At 49.2% G+C, this 13,478-nt stretch overlaps 1 protein-coding gene across 1 annotated transcript; it reads right to left on the bottom strand.

Moving 5' to 3' along the window:
- Positions 1 to 659: 659 nt before the first annotated feature.
- On the bottom strand, positions 660 to 6,514 carry SLC3A2 (solute carrier family 3 member 2). Its single transcript, XM_059931826.1, has 9 exons — positions 5,937 to 6,514; positions 5,375 to 5,548; positions 4,718 to 4,812; positions 3,052 to 3,120; positions 2,888 to 2,946; positions 2,555 to 2,735; positions 2,299 to 2,442; positions 1,310 to 1,393; positions 660 to 1,185 (listed from the first exon to the last, which is right to left on the bottom strand). The coding sequence occupies exons 1-9, from the start codon at positions 6,367 to 6,369 to the stop codon at positions 823 to 825; spliced, it is 1,602 nt and encodes a 533-aa protein (XP_059787809.1). The 5' UTR covers positions 6,370 to 6,514; the 3' UTR covers positions 660 to 822.
- Positions 6,515 to 13,478: the final 6,964 nt, after the last annotated feature.

The raw sequence follows: 13,478 nt of genomic DNA, 5'->3' as shown, positions 1-13,478 counted from the left end.
CTTCTTTCAGACCTTTTATTCAAATGTCACCTCCTTGTTGAGGCCTCCTCTAGCCCTCACCCAAACTCCCCCCATGCCACAAACCTACCTCTTTCCCTGCTCTACTTTTTCCTCTTTGAACACTACCACCATGTCCACCATACTTTTTTTTTTTTTTTTCCCACCATACTCTTAATTTTATACATCTTCTTTCTTCTCCATCTCCTCACGAGAATATAAGCCCCAAGGAGACAGGGATCTTTGTACTGTTCCCTCCTGTGACCCCAGGACTAGAACAGCTCCTGGCACATGCTGAGCACACAATAAATTCTTGTTGAATGAAGAACATGCAGCATCTTTTATAAGTACCTTTTAGAAAACAGGCCACCCCACTCCCACTTTTTCTCCCAGAAAGGTGAAGTCTGCAAAACAGGAAAAGTGACCATGCTTGGCTGGAGACCACTGCTGAGGAGGTAAGGAAGAGTCAGCAGGAGCCGAGACCTCCAGGCCGGGTGAGGAGGCGGGATGCTAGCTCGTCCTGACACCACCTTGCTGTTATGACCTCGACAGGCCCCTTCCTCTCTGGTCCTGGTCACCTGGGGGGGTCCAGTGGGGGAGAGGGGAAGAAGGGGAGAGAATTTCCTGCCGTTGACAGCGGGTTGAGGGAAGACGAGGCCATACCAGGTAGGGGTGACTTTTATTTGAAACCAGAAAACACCCTATTTTGGGGTTCATCTGTAATAGTTAAAAAAAAAAAAAAGAGAAGAGAGAGAGAGAAAGAGAGAGAGAGAAAGCAGAACTCAAAGGGCCTGGGGAGGGGAAGGGAAGGGTGGGGGGCCCGGGTCAGGCCACGTAGGGGAAGCGGAGCAGCAGCCCCTCGTGGGGCTCCAGGTTCAGGTGCTCCAGCTCAAGAGGGGCGCCCTCCTTGCGGCCTGGCTGGGTGCTGAGCAGCAGATCCACACTGGCTGGCAGGCTGGTGCCGGCAGGCAGGTTGGAGGCCCCCAGCCTGGCAGGCTGGCCCACATCCCCAAAGTTGAGCACTATGAGGAAACGCTCGTTCTGGTCCCATTGCCGGATATAGGCGAAGAGGTCAGGCCCCGAGGAGAGCGCGTGGAAGTCTCCGTGCAGCAGGGAGCGCTCCTCACCCCGCTGATCACTCAGCCATCGGAACAGGGAGAGGAGCGAGCCAGGCTCTTCACTCTGGCCCTGCAAACGGTAAAGTGATAAGGACACAGCAGAAAGGGGTGAAGGGCTCCCCCGGGCGCAAACTCCTACCAACCACCTGCCCTCACCCCTTGCCGATCAGGCCCTGCCCATCTAAAACCCTTACCTTCACAGTCATGGTGGTGTTTACAGGTCCTGAAGTGTTGGGAAAGCTGGATTCATCCCACAGCATGACCGGGGCTTTCACAGGCTAAAAGGCAGGGAAAACAGGACTTGGAAAAGACCTGGGCCGCTCTCCAACTCCTCCTCCCGCTTCCAGCCCCACAGAAGTATAACCTCCCCCACCTCAGGGCCTCACACACACTGTCCCCTCAGCCTAGAGGGCGCTTCTCCCAGACAGCCACAAGCTAGCCCCTCACTGCCCTCTGGTCCCTGCTCAGGTGCCTCCATCAGGTTTCCTGTGGCCATTTGATATAAAACCGCCCACATCCCCTACTCTCTAGGCCCCTTACCCTGCTTTCTTGCATATATCAGCACCTGGCATCTTTATCATATGTGCTTACTATCTAATTTCACCACCTCCAGCTCTTTTGTGCACCGCTGTATCCTCCAAGCATAGCGTATAGGAATTACTGCATAAAGCTTTGTGGAATAAGTGAATGACGCGTTCTATAAATATCAGCTTAGGTGTCAACCTCCAACCCCGTGGCTAAAGCTAACCGGGTGCCTTCATGGTCTTACCCCACCAAGGCACTCGCTGCGTGTACTTCTCTTACTCATCTGGTTCCCCCACGCAACTCTGAGTTCCTGGAGAGCAGAGCCCAACACAGAGTACCCGCTGTCCAGTGAATGAACGAATTACCAGGCGATGGCTACCATACTAAACTTCTACCAGGAGCCAGGTACTGCATTTTAAAATACGCCCTCGTTCAGTCCTAACTGCCCTATAAAAAAAGTAGTATCACGGCAGAGATGACCAAGAGTCAGAGAAGTGAAATAACCTGCCAAGGCCACACAGCGGCTGAGCAGGTGGCCGACTAGCAATCCAACGCACGTGCCTCCCCAAGGCTCTTGCTTGTCCACCATCAGCCACAGAACCACCGTGACGGACGAACGCAGCCTCCCCCACCGTGCTGGGCAGGCAGCAAGTGATACCTGTCCAGGAAGGGCAGCTTCCTCTAGGCCAATCTCGTCTCCGTAGCTGAAAACTGGGGTCCCTGGCAGGGTGAAGAGCAGCAGCTGGTAGAGTCGGAGGAGGTGAGGTGGCACGAAGGAAGTCAGGAGCCCCGACTGAGACAGCTGCAGGAATGGAATCACTGGTGAACCTCAAGGCCCGCCTCTGCCTCCACTTGCCGACACTCCCTTCTTCCCAAAGGCCTCCTGCCCCCTCTCCTACCACTGTGGTACTCACACTCCAGCTGCACCAGCGGCTGCCAAAGGCGTCCAGATACTGGGTGACCAGGAAATTTGTATGCTTCCCAGTGAAAGTGGAAGTCGACAGGTAAGAGCTGGTCAACAGCAGGTCCTCGGTGGACTCGAGCAGGCTGAGGATCTGCTGAAGGTCGGAGGAGTCTGTGCCTGCAATCAAGAGCCTGCACAGAGCAGGGCAGGAGTCAAGGTCAGCACAGGGCAAGAAAGGAAGAAGGCTTTCTGGACTAGGAACGCTCCGCTTCCTGGGGCTAGTACTCCACTGAGGGGTTCCCACAAAGGAGCTGAGTTAGGGAAGCCAGGGCCTGGTACCCACCTATCTTCACTGAAGCTCTTAGTGATGTTCTGCCACTCAGCCAAGAATGAAGGCGCATCCTAGAAGGAAAAGAGCAGAGGCAAGAAGCAGGGAACACTATCAGGCCCTGGCGGGTGCTTCTGTTCTCACCCAGGCTCTGCTTCTCGCGTGGAAAGGGTACTCACTGTCAGATTCCCCACATCCCGGACCTGGAACCCATCCACACCAGCCTGCAGCCAAAACCTCAGAGCTTCCTGTAGGAGGGAGGCAAAAGAACAGAGGAAAGATATCAACACTCTGATGCAAAGGCTCAGCCCACACTAAATCTTGCCTACCACGCACTCTCCCGTGGCCTCTGGAGAGTCACTTGCCTTGAACAGTCTCACTTTCTTGCCTCTATTATAAACCTGTAGCCTTTAGTTCCCTTCCATTCTAACCTATCATTGATTCTCTTAGTGATATAGTGCTCTACTTCTCTACTCCTCATGGTGAATCACAAAGCTTTACCCTTGACCCCTACAGAAAAGACCTATGAGCAAAGTGTGTTCATACATGTAACTTCATTTAACATTTAGCATGTGTGGAATGCTAGTATACTCATTTTGCAGATAAGGAAACAATGTCAGAGAAGCAAGGAGGCATGCCCCAGGCCACAATCAGAGAGCAGCAGAGATGGGACCTTAAATGTTAACCAAGATCCCAAGAAGAGTATACTTACTCCTCTCCCAGTTTCCTGGAGCCTGGGGAGGGTGTAAGTAAAAGAGCTAGTCAGAGCCAAGACCAAGGATAAGGAAGTGAAATTCAAAGCACAGCCCCAGGGCAGTTTAGCCAAAGATTTGAAAAGAGAAGACAGCTCCGCAGAACAGGCCCAGGCCTGAAGCCCTGGCATTCACGGGGCACATGACACAGAACCCACTCCTGCTGCCCCTCTCTTCCCCTTTCTCTCTGATCCACGTGCTCTCGCCTCTAGTCTCCATCTTCATCTGAGGCTACCACACCTCATGCCACACCATCTGAAAACATTCCCTTCTCAGTAACTTTTAGAGGGTCTTCCAGCAAGTAGCAAGGAATGAACCGAATGACCCCAAGAGTCAACTGAAATGCTGGGACTACAGAATTCTACCTCAGAATCACGGCTGCCAGCAAAGTGTCAGAGTCTGCCTCCATTTTTGTTCTACCCTTTCTGAACTGGTCAGTGTCCTAGAACCCAGGCATTAGGAGCTGGGATGACATTCAAAGCCCCACTCCCAGCCTGCAGGGTACAGAGTTTGAGCCTAGGCCTTCAGAGTAGGCAGATTAGAGAGATAAGGTTAGTTGGAACATCAAATCCCGGGTCACATTAAAGACCTCTGAACCTTAGCTTCCTCATTTACAGATTAGGGATACTGACAGGGACCTTGTTTGGTTACACAGGGGATTAAAGAAGGTTATACAAAGTACTCAGCATACTCCCAGACACTTAGGAAGACCCCAGAGCTTACAATTTCAGACTGGGCTCCACTCCAAAACACATCAAATAAGAAAAGGGAAACCAGACAGGACAGAATTCCCATAGAGAAAGGGCTTCCTCTCCCAAAAGGAAGAAAATTCACATCTGAGAAATTCCCTTCCTGGCACTGTCACCCTCAGAGTCAGGGAAACAAGGAAAATGAGTGGTCAGCAAAGGAACAAACAAAAATAGGGGTGCAATGCTTGCCTATCCTTCTGCCTGTGGGAGGAGCATGCCTGCTTGGCTCCAAGGAGCAAGGGGCCCCTTGGCTGGCACCGGGCTGCATTTATAGAGCTTGCTGTGAAAGGACCCAACAGCCCCAGCGTCCCGCTCCCACATGCCGTAAGCACCGACACACTCACCTTCACTTTGGTGGCCACAGTGTCAATCTGAGTGGAGTGGAACCACAAGTTCTGGCCCTTGTAGTTGGGAGTGAGGTCTAGGATGACCCGGATGCCTAGGACAATGGAGGGGGGGGTAGGGGAAAGGAGGAAATCGACAAATACAAGTCGGTAGAGTATTTCCTGTGTATTGGTACAAAAGCTTAGATTTGAACCCTGGCAAAACTCATTCCACTGAAACAGAGATATGAGCAAGTGGCGGGGCGGGAGGCGGGGGGAGGGTAGAGTAACAGAGAAGGCTGAGCTTATGAGGCCCTGGGCCCCTCACCCCCAAAGCAAACCCTGTTCAATGTAAGAAAAGATTTTACTTGATTTTTTTTTCAAAAGGATCCACTCTTTTACAAGTTTTAAAACCACTGATTTAGCAAAAACCTACATTTTGCAAATAAGGGCACTGAAGCCCAGAAGTTAAATAACTGCACATCCAAGTATAGAAAGTCTCTGAACCACCTGACAAGTCCATTTTAGGCTGAAGCCTAACAAGCCTCCCCTGTACCTGCCCTAGGAAAACTCTGAGCCACTCAGCAATAAACCAGACAATAAAGCTATCCGGCCTTTCCTCTGGCCAGAAGGCCAAGCCCTTCCTAGCTGCTTCCTTGCGAGCTCTAGGACACCCACTCTTTTTCTTGGCCGATTGCAGGAGACTGTCAAAATCTTCCTTGGAGCCAAAAGTGGGGGCGATCTGTTCCAAGTTGGTCCCTGTGAGGTCATCCTTCTGGTTCTCGTGAATTGGGCCCAACACAAAACCTTTTACCTTCAGGGTGCTCAAGTAATCAAGCCGCCCCTTCAGGCCTGAAATGGAAAAGCAGAGTTTAAAGTGACGCCTCTCTGAGGCCCCTGATCGCCCCTATTCTCCCCGAGACGAAAGGAGTGGGGGGCGGTGAGGCTGGATCACGAGAGAAGCTGATGTAAGGAGACTAGCACATTGCTTCAGAAACCTGCTGCGATAGGCTACTGGCGCCGGGAGGGGGAAGGGAGGATGCTGAGTCAGCCACCCTCAGGAAAGAGGGAGTGGGGGGCGGTTTCCTTCGAAGAAAGAAGGAGGGGCTACGTCCCAGGGGGCGGTCACCAGTACCAGTAAGGGTGGAGAACCACCTGGGTCAATCGGCCCAGGGGTCGAAGCCGGTGACCAGTTAAACCAGGGTAGCGCGGGGTGGGGGTGGGGGAGCCCCGGACTCACCCACTAGGTCGCCTGCGTCGCGGCCCTGGAAGGCCTGAAGGTCGCCAATGCGGTAGAGGGCGCCCTTGTGCCACCAGCTCATTGCGGGCAGCTCGCGGCAGCGCGGCGCCCGAACGATGATGACCACGGCGCCCGCCAGCATGCCCAGCCAGCCGAGCCAGAAGAGCAGCAGCAGCGCCCAGCGGGTCCGTACCCAGCCGGGGCTGCCTGCCACCTTCAGCAGCTCCTCTTTAGACAGGCCTGTGAACTTGGCCGCGGCCGCCGCGTCCGCCTCGTCGTCGGCCACCTTGATCTTCACCAGACCATTCTTCTCGGTGCCGCCCGCCACGGCCACAGCCACAGCCGCCCCCGACGCCGCGTTCATCGGCTGCTTCTCGGGTTCCAGCTCGTTCAGCTCCACTTCCTTCATGTCCACCTCGGCGTCCTGGCTCATGGTGCCTGCGAAACCGGCAACAAGACGCAGCCTGCGGTCAGCTGGTGGCTGGACACCTGCCCGGACCTCCCGGCCCCAGAACAGTCTCCCAGGCTTCCTTGACTCCGCTCAGCTTCCGCCACCGCGTCTGCGGCCGGGCGGGCGCGGTCTCCGGGACTGGGCACGGGAGCCCCGCCCCGGCCCGCCCCTTAAAGTGGAACATCCTGGATTGGTCTTCCAGGGACTGAAAGAGTGGGCGGCGGCCGAGGGAATAGTGTTGGGAACTCGCTTCTGACGGCTGTGTGGTCCAATTCCTCACCTCGAACAGTCTAGCCCTAAGGTTCAGACACAAAGAAGGCTGAGCACTTAGCCACCTTTAGGTGGGCGGGGTCTGTGCTTTGTCCCGCCTCAGGTCGCCGCTGGCCCCTCGCGCTGCCGGAAAGTGGGCGTAAAAGGGATATCCAGCACTGCGGGGGGTCCCGAGGCCCTTCTTTGCCCACTCCGAAAGTTTGTGACTTCCCTGGACACCACCCTCCATTTGCCCCTGGCCCAGGGCTCAGGCCACCGCCTGGTCTTCCCAACTTCGCATGGCCACTTGTACTCTCAGAGCCAACCAAACTCAACTCAGCCCTTTCCCCCACCAGACCTTGTCTTCTCAGGCCTCTGGGACTTGGCGCTAGACCTCCGATTCCCCGCAGGGCTACTCCCAGTCTTTCAAGATATCTTGAATTTAGTTCAATTAATTCATCATGCGGCAACTATTTACTGAGTGCCCACTACAGTACTGTGCTTTATTAACTTTAGTGAATTAACCCTAATCTAGTCTTCCCCATGGTATTTTATGATAAATCTGTTTGGACAGGACAGTTGCTGACACTCCCCATCTTACCCTACCCCACCCCCACTTTCTGGCCCCAGGATGTCGGGCAGCTAGGAATCTGACATCCAGAAGAGACGGATGGACAACCTCGGGGTTGACAACACTCTGGGGCTGGGCCTCAGTTAGAGGCACCCACCTTTTCCTTACACCAGATCAGAAGATGCCATGGCCAGAATCTTCCCCACCTTGCAGGGCCTCCCACACATTAGCCCAATCTCCCCACAGTGACATGGTTCCCTTACCTCCCTTACCCCTTCACTATGCTAGGCCTTGGAGGCAGCTGGTACTGCAGAGGCCTTGAAAACCACCCAACTTCTCCCCACAGAGGTCCTTGGATTGAGAGTGAGACAGTTCACAGCAGGGACTGCCGGACATCAACACCATGAGGTGCCAACGCTCTCAGGAACTTCTTGTTCCTGAGCAGTGCCAGCTGGGTTATTTTCAGAGAGGCACTGAAGGAAATAAATTCTTTCTCCCTCTCCCACCTGGGCTGGAAGCCAAGATAGCTGTGTATTTGGAAGAAAGCAGAAGCCAAGATCTGAAGAAATAGAAAAGGTACCAAAGGAGAGCCAAGAGAGTGAAAAGGCTCATCCTGTGCCATTCCCCTTGCCTTCTTCGTACCAGAGCCCATCCCCATCCCTCACCCCAGGCAAGCGGGTAGAGGTTGGAGTTCAGACCTGTGCTCAATGATGATAAGAAGTCCAGGGTGCCCTGGGCATGCCAGTAAGTGCCAACCAGGGACTGTGAACAGACTTTATCACCAGCATGAAAGCTCAAAGTTAAGAACTGTGGGGTCAGACACTCTCCTTGAGATAGTCCAACATAACACCCCCATACATACACATAGTATCTCACTCACAGCCCCCCATGGCTCCAGAAAGATGAAACAAATCCCTCCTGCATGCGGTAAATAAGCTAACAACTTACCTTCCCAAGTTTATCACCCACCACACCTGCCACAGGGACCACCCTCCAGCAACATCAGCCTTCAAACACCTGTTAGTCCCACAACACACCCAGCTTTGTCAGGCCTCTGCATCTTTGTACATGCCATTCCCTCTGTGTTCTGCCCTTCCTGTTCTGCCACTCTGCCTCATAAGCTCCTATTCCTTCCAGACCTAGCTCAAATGATAGCTTTTCTCAACTCCCCCGAAAGGATTACTTTCCATCCACTGTGCACCTATCTCTTCTACAATTCATGTCTCATTTGTTCATTACATTTCCTTGTCTGAGTGTCGGCACTTCAAGACAAGTGGCAGGGGCCTTGTGCTATTTGTTGATGGACGTGCCTGCTCAGGGGTAGCACATAGTAGGCACTTTATAAGTGTTTGGTAAATGAGTGGATGAACTATTATCAATCAACCCAAATTGCTCCCTTCTTAGAAACAATTCAACAGAAGTAGCATGTATTTGAAAAGAAATGTGCACCTCAGTGTTCACAGCAGCATTATTTACAATTGCAAAGATATGGAAGCAACCTAAGTGCCATCAACAGATACATGGATAAAAAAGATGTGATATATACATATATACACACATACACATATATACACACATAATGGAATACTACTCAGCCATAAGAAAGAAGGAAATTTTGCCATCTGCAGCAACGTGGATGGAACTTGGAGGGCATTATGCTACATGAAATAAGTCAGAAAAAGAAAAATACTGTATGATATCACTTATATGTGGAATCTAAAATATACAACAAACTAGTAAATATTATGCAACAAAAAAGAAGCAGACTCACAGATATAGAAAACAAGCGTGGTTACCAGTGGCAGGGAGGGGCAGTATAGGGGTGAGGGAGCAGGAGATACAAACTACTGGGTATAAGATAGGCTCAAGGATGTACTATACAACATGGGGAATATAGCCAATATTTTGTAATAAGTGAAATGGAAAGTAACCTTTAAAATTGTATTACATTTTTTTAATTAAAAAAATAAAATGCAAAAACAAAAGTAGCATGTGAAGATAAAGGGATAAAAGTGAAAAGGAATTTAAACAACACCGTATGGTATCAAGATGAAGCTGTTTATGTAGGAAAACAAACCCAAACTTGTAACTGTTCAACCAAATAAAACAAAGAATAAATCTGGGTGAAGGAGAGGACAGAAAAGCAACAGGGCAAGACTGCAGAGAAAGAGGGCTGAAGGTGGCTAGAGATCCTCAGATCCTACAATGTATGTTGCTAAATATAAAACTTAGTATTTACTATAGAATTCAAAGTATATAATGTGTTCAAGAAGAATTTAGCCTTCAAGAGAAGGCTGGGACAAAGCAAAGAAAAAAGTAGTTCAAGAGTCCAGAGGCCAATAAGGACAAATAATGAGGCCACAAGTCTTCAGGACTTTACACTCACTCAGAAGATGGGGGTGGGGCCCTGAAGTTCACAGGGCCAAGTGTACAGAGGAAGTTCCTTTCTAATCACCTGTTGCAAAAATTCATGACACCTGTTTCCCAACAAGCGAGGATTACTTGATCTTAGCCAAAAGATATGGAAGATTTTTCCCCTCAGCGTGTAAAAAGAAGATTTCCAAAGACAGAGCAAAGATGGGAGGATAGTTAGAAACTTAGGAGACTGTCCAACAGACACGGCAACGCTGCCAAAGCTGAAGGCATGATTCCAAAAAGCCCAGAAAAAAAAGCATTCAGGCTCTGCCTCTAAACTACCCATCAGCCTTGAGTTTAGCCATTTGAAAAGTGGATGACGGCTGAAGTGAAGGAACCAAGCATTTGGAAGCCAAAGTGCAGCTGAGATGAAAGCAGAGAAGGAGGCTGACCCCAACCGAAGGGGCCCACTTGGCAGCTGTTATTAGAAGAAGCGATGTTGAAATATTACTTTACTACAAATCCTGCAGAAGGGACACTGGCTGCTGAAGAGAACTGTCAGAGCTGTCTTAGTGAAGGGTGAGGAACGTGAGGGGGGATAAAAGCCAGAAAGAGTAAAGGAAACGCAACCAAAGCCTTCTCTTAGAAGAAGAGAAATGAAAATATCTGAAAAGTATCTCATACTCACAATGGACAAATGAACAACACTGCAGCAAGCCATTCTCTCTAATGCAACCAAGTATTAAAAGAGAAACACCAGACCCAACACAGCCAAAAATAAATAAATAAATAAATTTATAAAAAAAAAAAAAAGAGAGAAACACCAGAGATACAGCAGATCAAGTTATGGAAGAGTTAGAGAAGTACTTTTAACATATTACCCTTGGATAGATGACATCATATATTCAATTGATCAGGACTTCCCTGATCAGTTTCTTAACCACTGGTGGCGCAGTGGTTAAGAATCTGCCTGCCAGTGCAGGGGACACGGGTTCCAGCCCTGGTCCAGGAAGATCCCACATGCCGTGGAGCAACTGGGCCCGTGAGCCACAACTACTGAGCCTGCGCTCTAGAGCCCACGAGCCACAACTACTGAAGCCCGTGCTCGTAAAGCCCATGCTCCGCAACAAGAGAAGCTACCACAATGAGAAGCCTGTGCACCACAACAAAGAGTAGCCCCCGCCCGCAACTAGAGAAAGCCCACACGCAGCAACAAAGACCCAACGCAGCCAAAAAAAACCAAAAAAACAAACTCAACTTCAAAAAAAAATAAATCTCAACTTTAAAAAAGATATTCAACTGATCAGAGACAGAATACTGATTTCATCAAAAGGCTAATTGGTAATAAGAGATTAAATGATTCCTTAAATGATCACCAAAGTACTCCAACATCAGCTCCTTCTGCAGTCCTAGTCACACAATACTGGTGGGTATTGTCATCTTCCCCATCTCCAGTGCTCTCAAAACTTTCTATCATCACATTCTTTGGAAGAAAGTCACTAAGTGTAGCCACACTCAAGAGGTATGAAGTTAAGCTCTGCCTCCCAGAGCTAGGAGTATCTTCATAACTTATTTGGGATTTTTCTGTATGGAAGATTTGTCTCTTTTCCCTCATTTATTTATTTATCTATTCATTTATTTATATCAGTATAAGTCAACATATGTATGTATTCTTGGATACTTATTTTATACTTTGGGTTAGAATCCAACACTATATTGCTTTGCTGCTCAAATTATTCCAGCTTTGGCCACTGTGAGCTCTTCCAGTCTGGCCACTGTGTCCTTTTAATACATTCCCCCTTTCCCCCCCCTCTTTTTGTAGCACTTCTCTGCTTTCTGGCACTGCAAGATGCTCCAGGTTCATCTTGTATATTCTCTAGGGCCCCAGCCCTAGAATCAGCCATTTCTCCAAGGAGCCCTGGTCCCTTTTATTGGAGAATGGTATTAGAAATCAAGATATGGGCACTCAGGTGTCTTTTTTTTTTTAAATAAATTTATTTATTTATTTATTTATTGGCTGCGTTGGGTCTTCGTTGCTGCGCACGGGCTTTCTCTAGTTGTGGTGAGCGGGGGCTACTCTTCGTTGCAGTGCGCGGGCTTTCTCTAGTTGTGGTGAGCGGGGGCTACTCTTCGTTGCAGTGCGCGGGCTTCTCATTGGGTGGCTTCTCCTGTTGCGGAGAACAGGCTCTAGGCACGCAGGCTTCAGTAGTTGTGAAACGTGGGCTCAGTAGTTGTGGCTCGCGGTCTCTAGAGCACAGGCTCAGTAGCTGTGGTGCCCAGGCTTAGTTGCTCCACGGCATGTGGGATCTTCCGGGACCAGGGCTTGAACCGTATCCCCTGCATGGCAGGCAGATTCTTAACCCCTGCGCCACCACGGAAGTCCCCCAGATGTCCTTTGATGAACAAAAGTTATACATCAAAAATATATCAGTCTCGGTAATCCGCCTGCCAATGCAGGGGACACGGGTTCGAGCCCTGGTCCCAGAAGATCCCACATGCCACGGAGCAACTAAGCCCGTGCGCCACAACTACCGAGCCTGCGCTCTAGAGCCTGCGAGCCACAACTACTGAGCCCACGACCCACAACTACTGAAGCCCACGCGCCTAGAGCCCGTGCTCCACAACGAGAGGCCACTGCAATGAGAAGCCCCTGCACCGCAACGAAGAGTAGCCCCCACTCACCGCAACCAGAGAAAGCCCATGTGTAGCAACGAAGACCCAATGCAGCCAAAAATAAATCAATAAAATAAAATAAATTTTAAAAATATATATATATCAGTCTCGGGACTTCCCTGGTGATCCAGTGGTTAAGACTCCACACTCCCAATGCAGGGGGCCCAGGTTCAATCCCTGCTCAGTGAACTAGATCCTGTGTGCCACAACTAAAGATCCTGCATGCTGCAACTAAAGATCCCACATGCTGCAACTAAAAGATCCCGCATGCCACAACTAAGAACTGGAACAGCCAAATAAATAAATTAATTAAATATTAAAAAAGCAAATAAATAAAGGGCCTGTATTATTTAATAAATATATGTATATATTAAACATATATATCAGTTATATATTTATATATTATTAAATATATACATGTATATCAGTCTTGGGAATTCCCTGGCAGTCCAGTGGTTAGGACTCTGCACTTTCACTGCTGACGGCGTGAGTGCGATCCCTAGTCAAGGAACTAAGACCCCACAAGATACGCGGCGCGGCCAAAAAAAAATTTTTTTTTTTAAATATAGATATAGATATAGATATATATAGATATATATATCTATATCTATATATATCTCAGTCTTTTCTTGTATACTCTGCTTTTGGGGCTTTTTACTGTCCTGTTTTTTTTTTTAACATCTTTATTGGAGTATAATTGCATTACATTGTTGTGTTAGTTTCTGCTGTATAACCAAGTGAATCAGCTATATACTTATATCCCCATATCCCCTCCCTCTTGCATCTCCCTCCCACCCTCCCTACCCCACCCCTCTAGGTGGTCACAAAGCACTGAGCTGACCTCCCTGTGCTATGCAGCTGCTTCCCACTGGCTATATTACATTTGGTAGTGTATATATATCAATGCCACACTCTCACTTCGTCCCAGCTTGCCCCCTCTCCTTGTTCTTAAGTCCATTCTCTACATCTGCGTCTTTATTCCTGTCCTCCCCCTAGGTTCTTCAGAACCCTTTTTTTTTTTTAGATTCCATATATATGTGTTAGCATACAGTATTTGTTTTTCTCTTTCCGACTTACTTCACTCTGTATGACAGATTCTAGGTCCATCCACCTCACTACAAATAACTCAATTTCGTTTCTTTTTATGGCTGAGTAATATTCTATTGTATATATGTGCCACATCTTCTTTATCCATTCATCTGTCGATGGACTTTAATGTCCTATTTTTTAAATCTTTCCTTAC

Source organism: Balaenoptera ricei, chromosome 8, assembly GCF_028023285.1.
Source record: "Balaenoptera ricei isolate mBalRic1 chromosome 8, mBalRic1.hap2, whole genome shotgun sequence".
Lineage (NCBI taxonomy): Eukaryota > Metazoa > Chordata > Mammalia > Artiodactyla > Balaenopteridae > Balaenoptera > Balaenoptera ricei.
The sequence above is the reverse complement of the archived record's forward strand: the minus strand, read 5'-3'. Positions and strand labels throughout refer to the sequence as shown.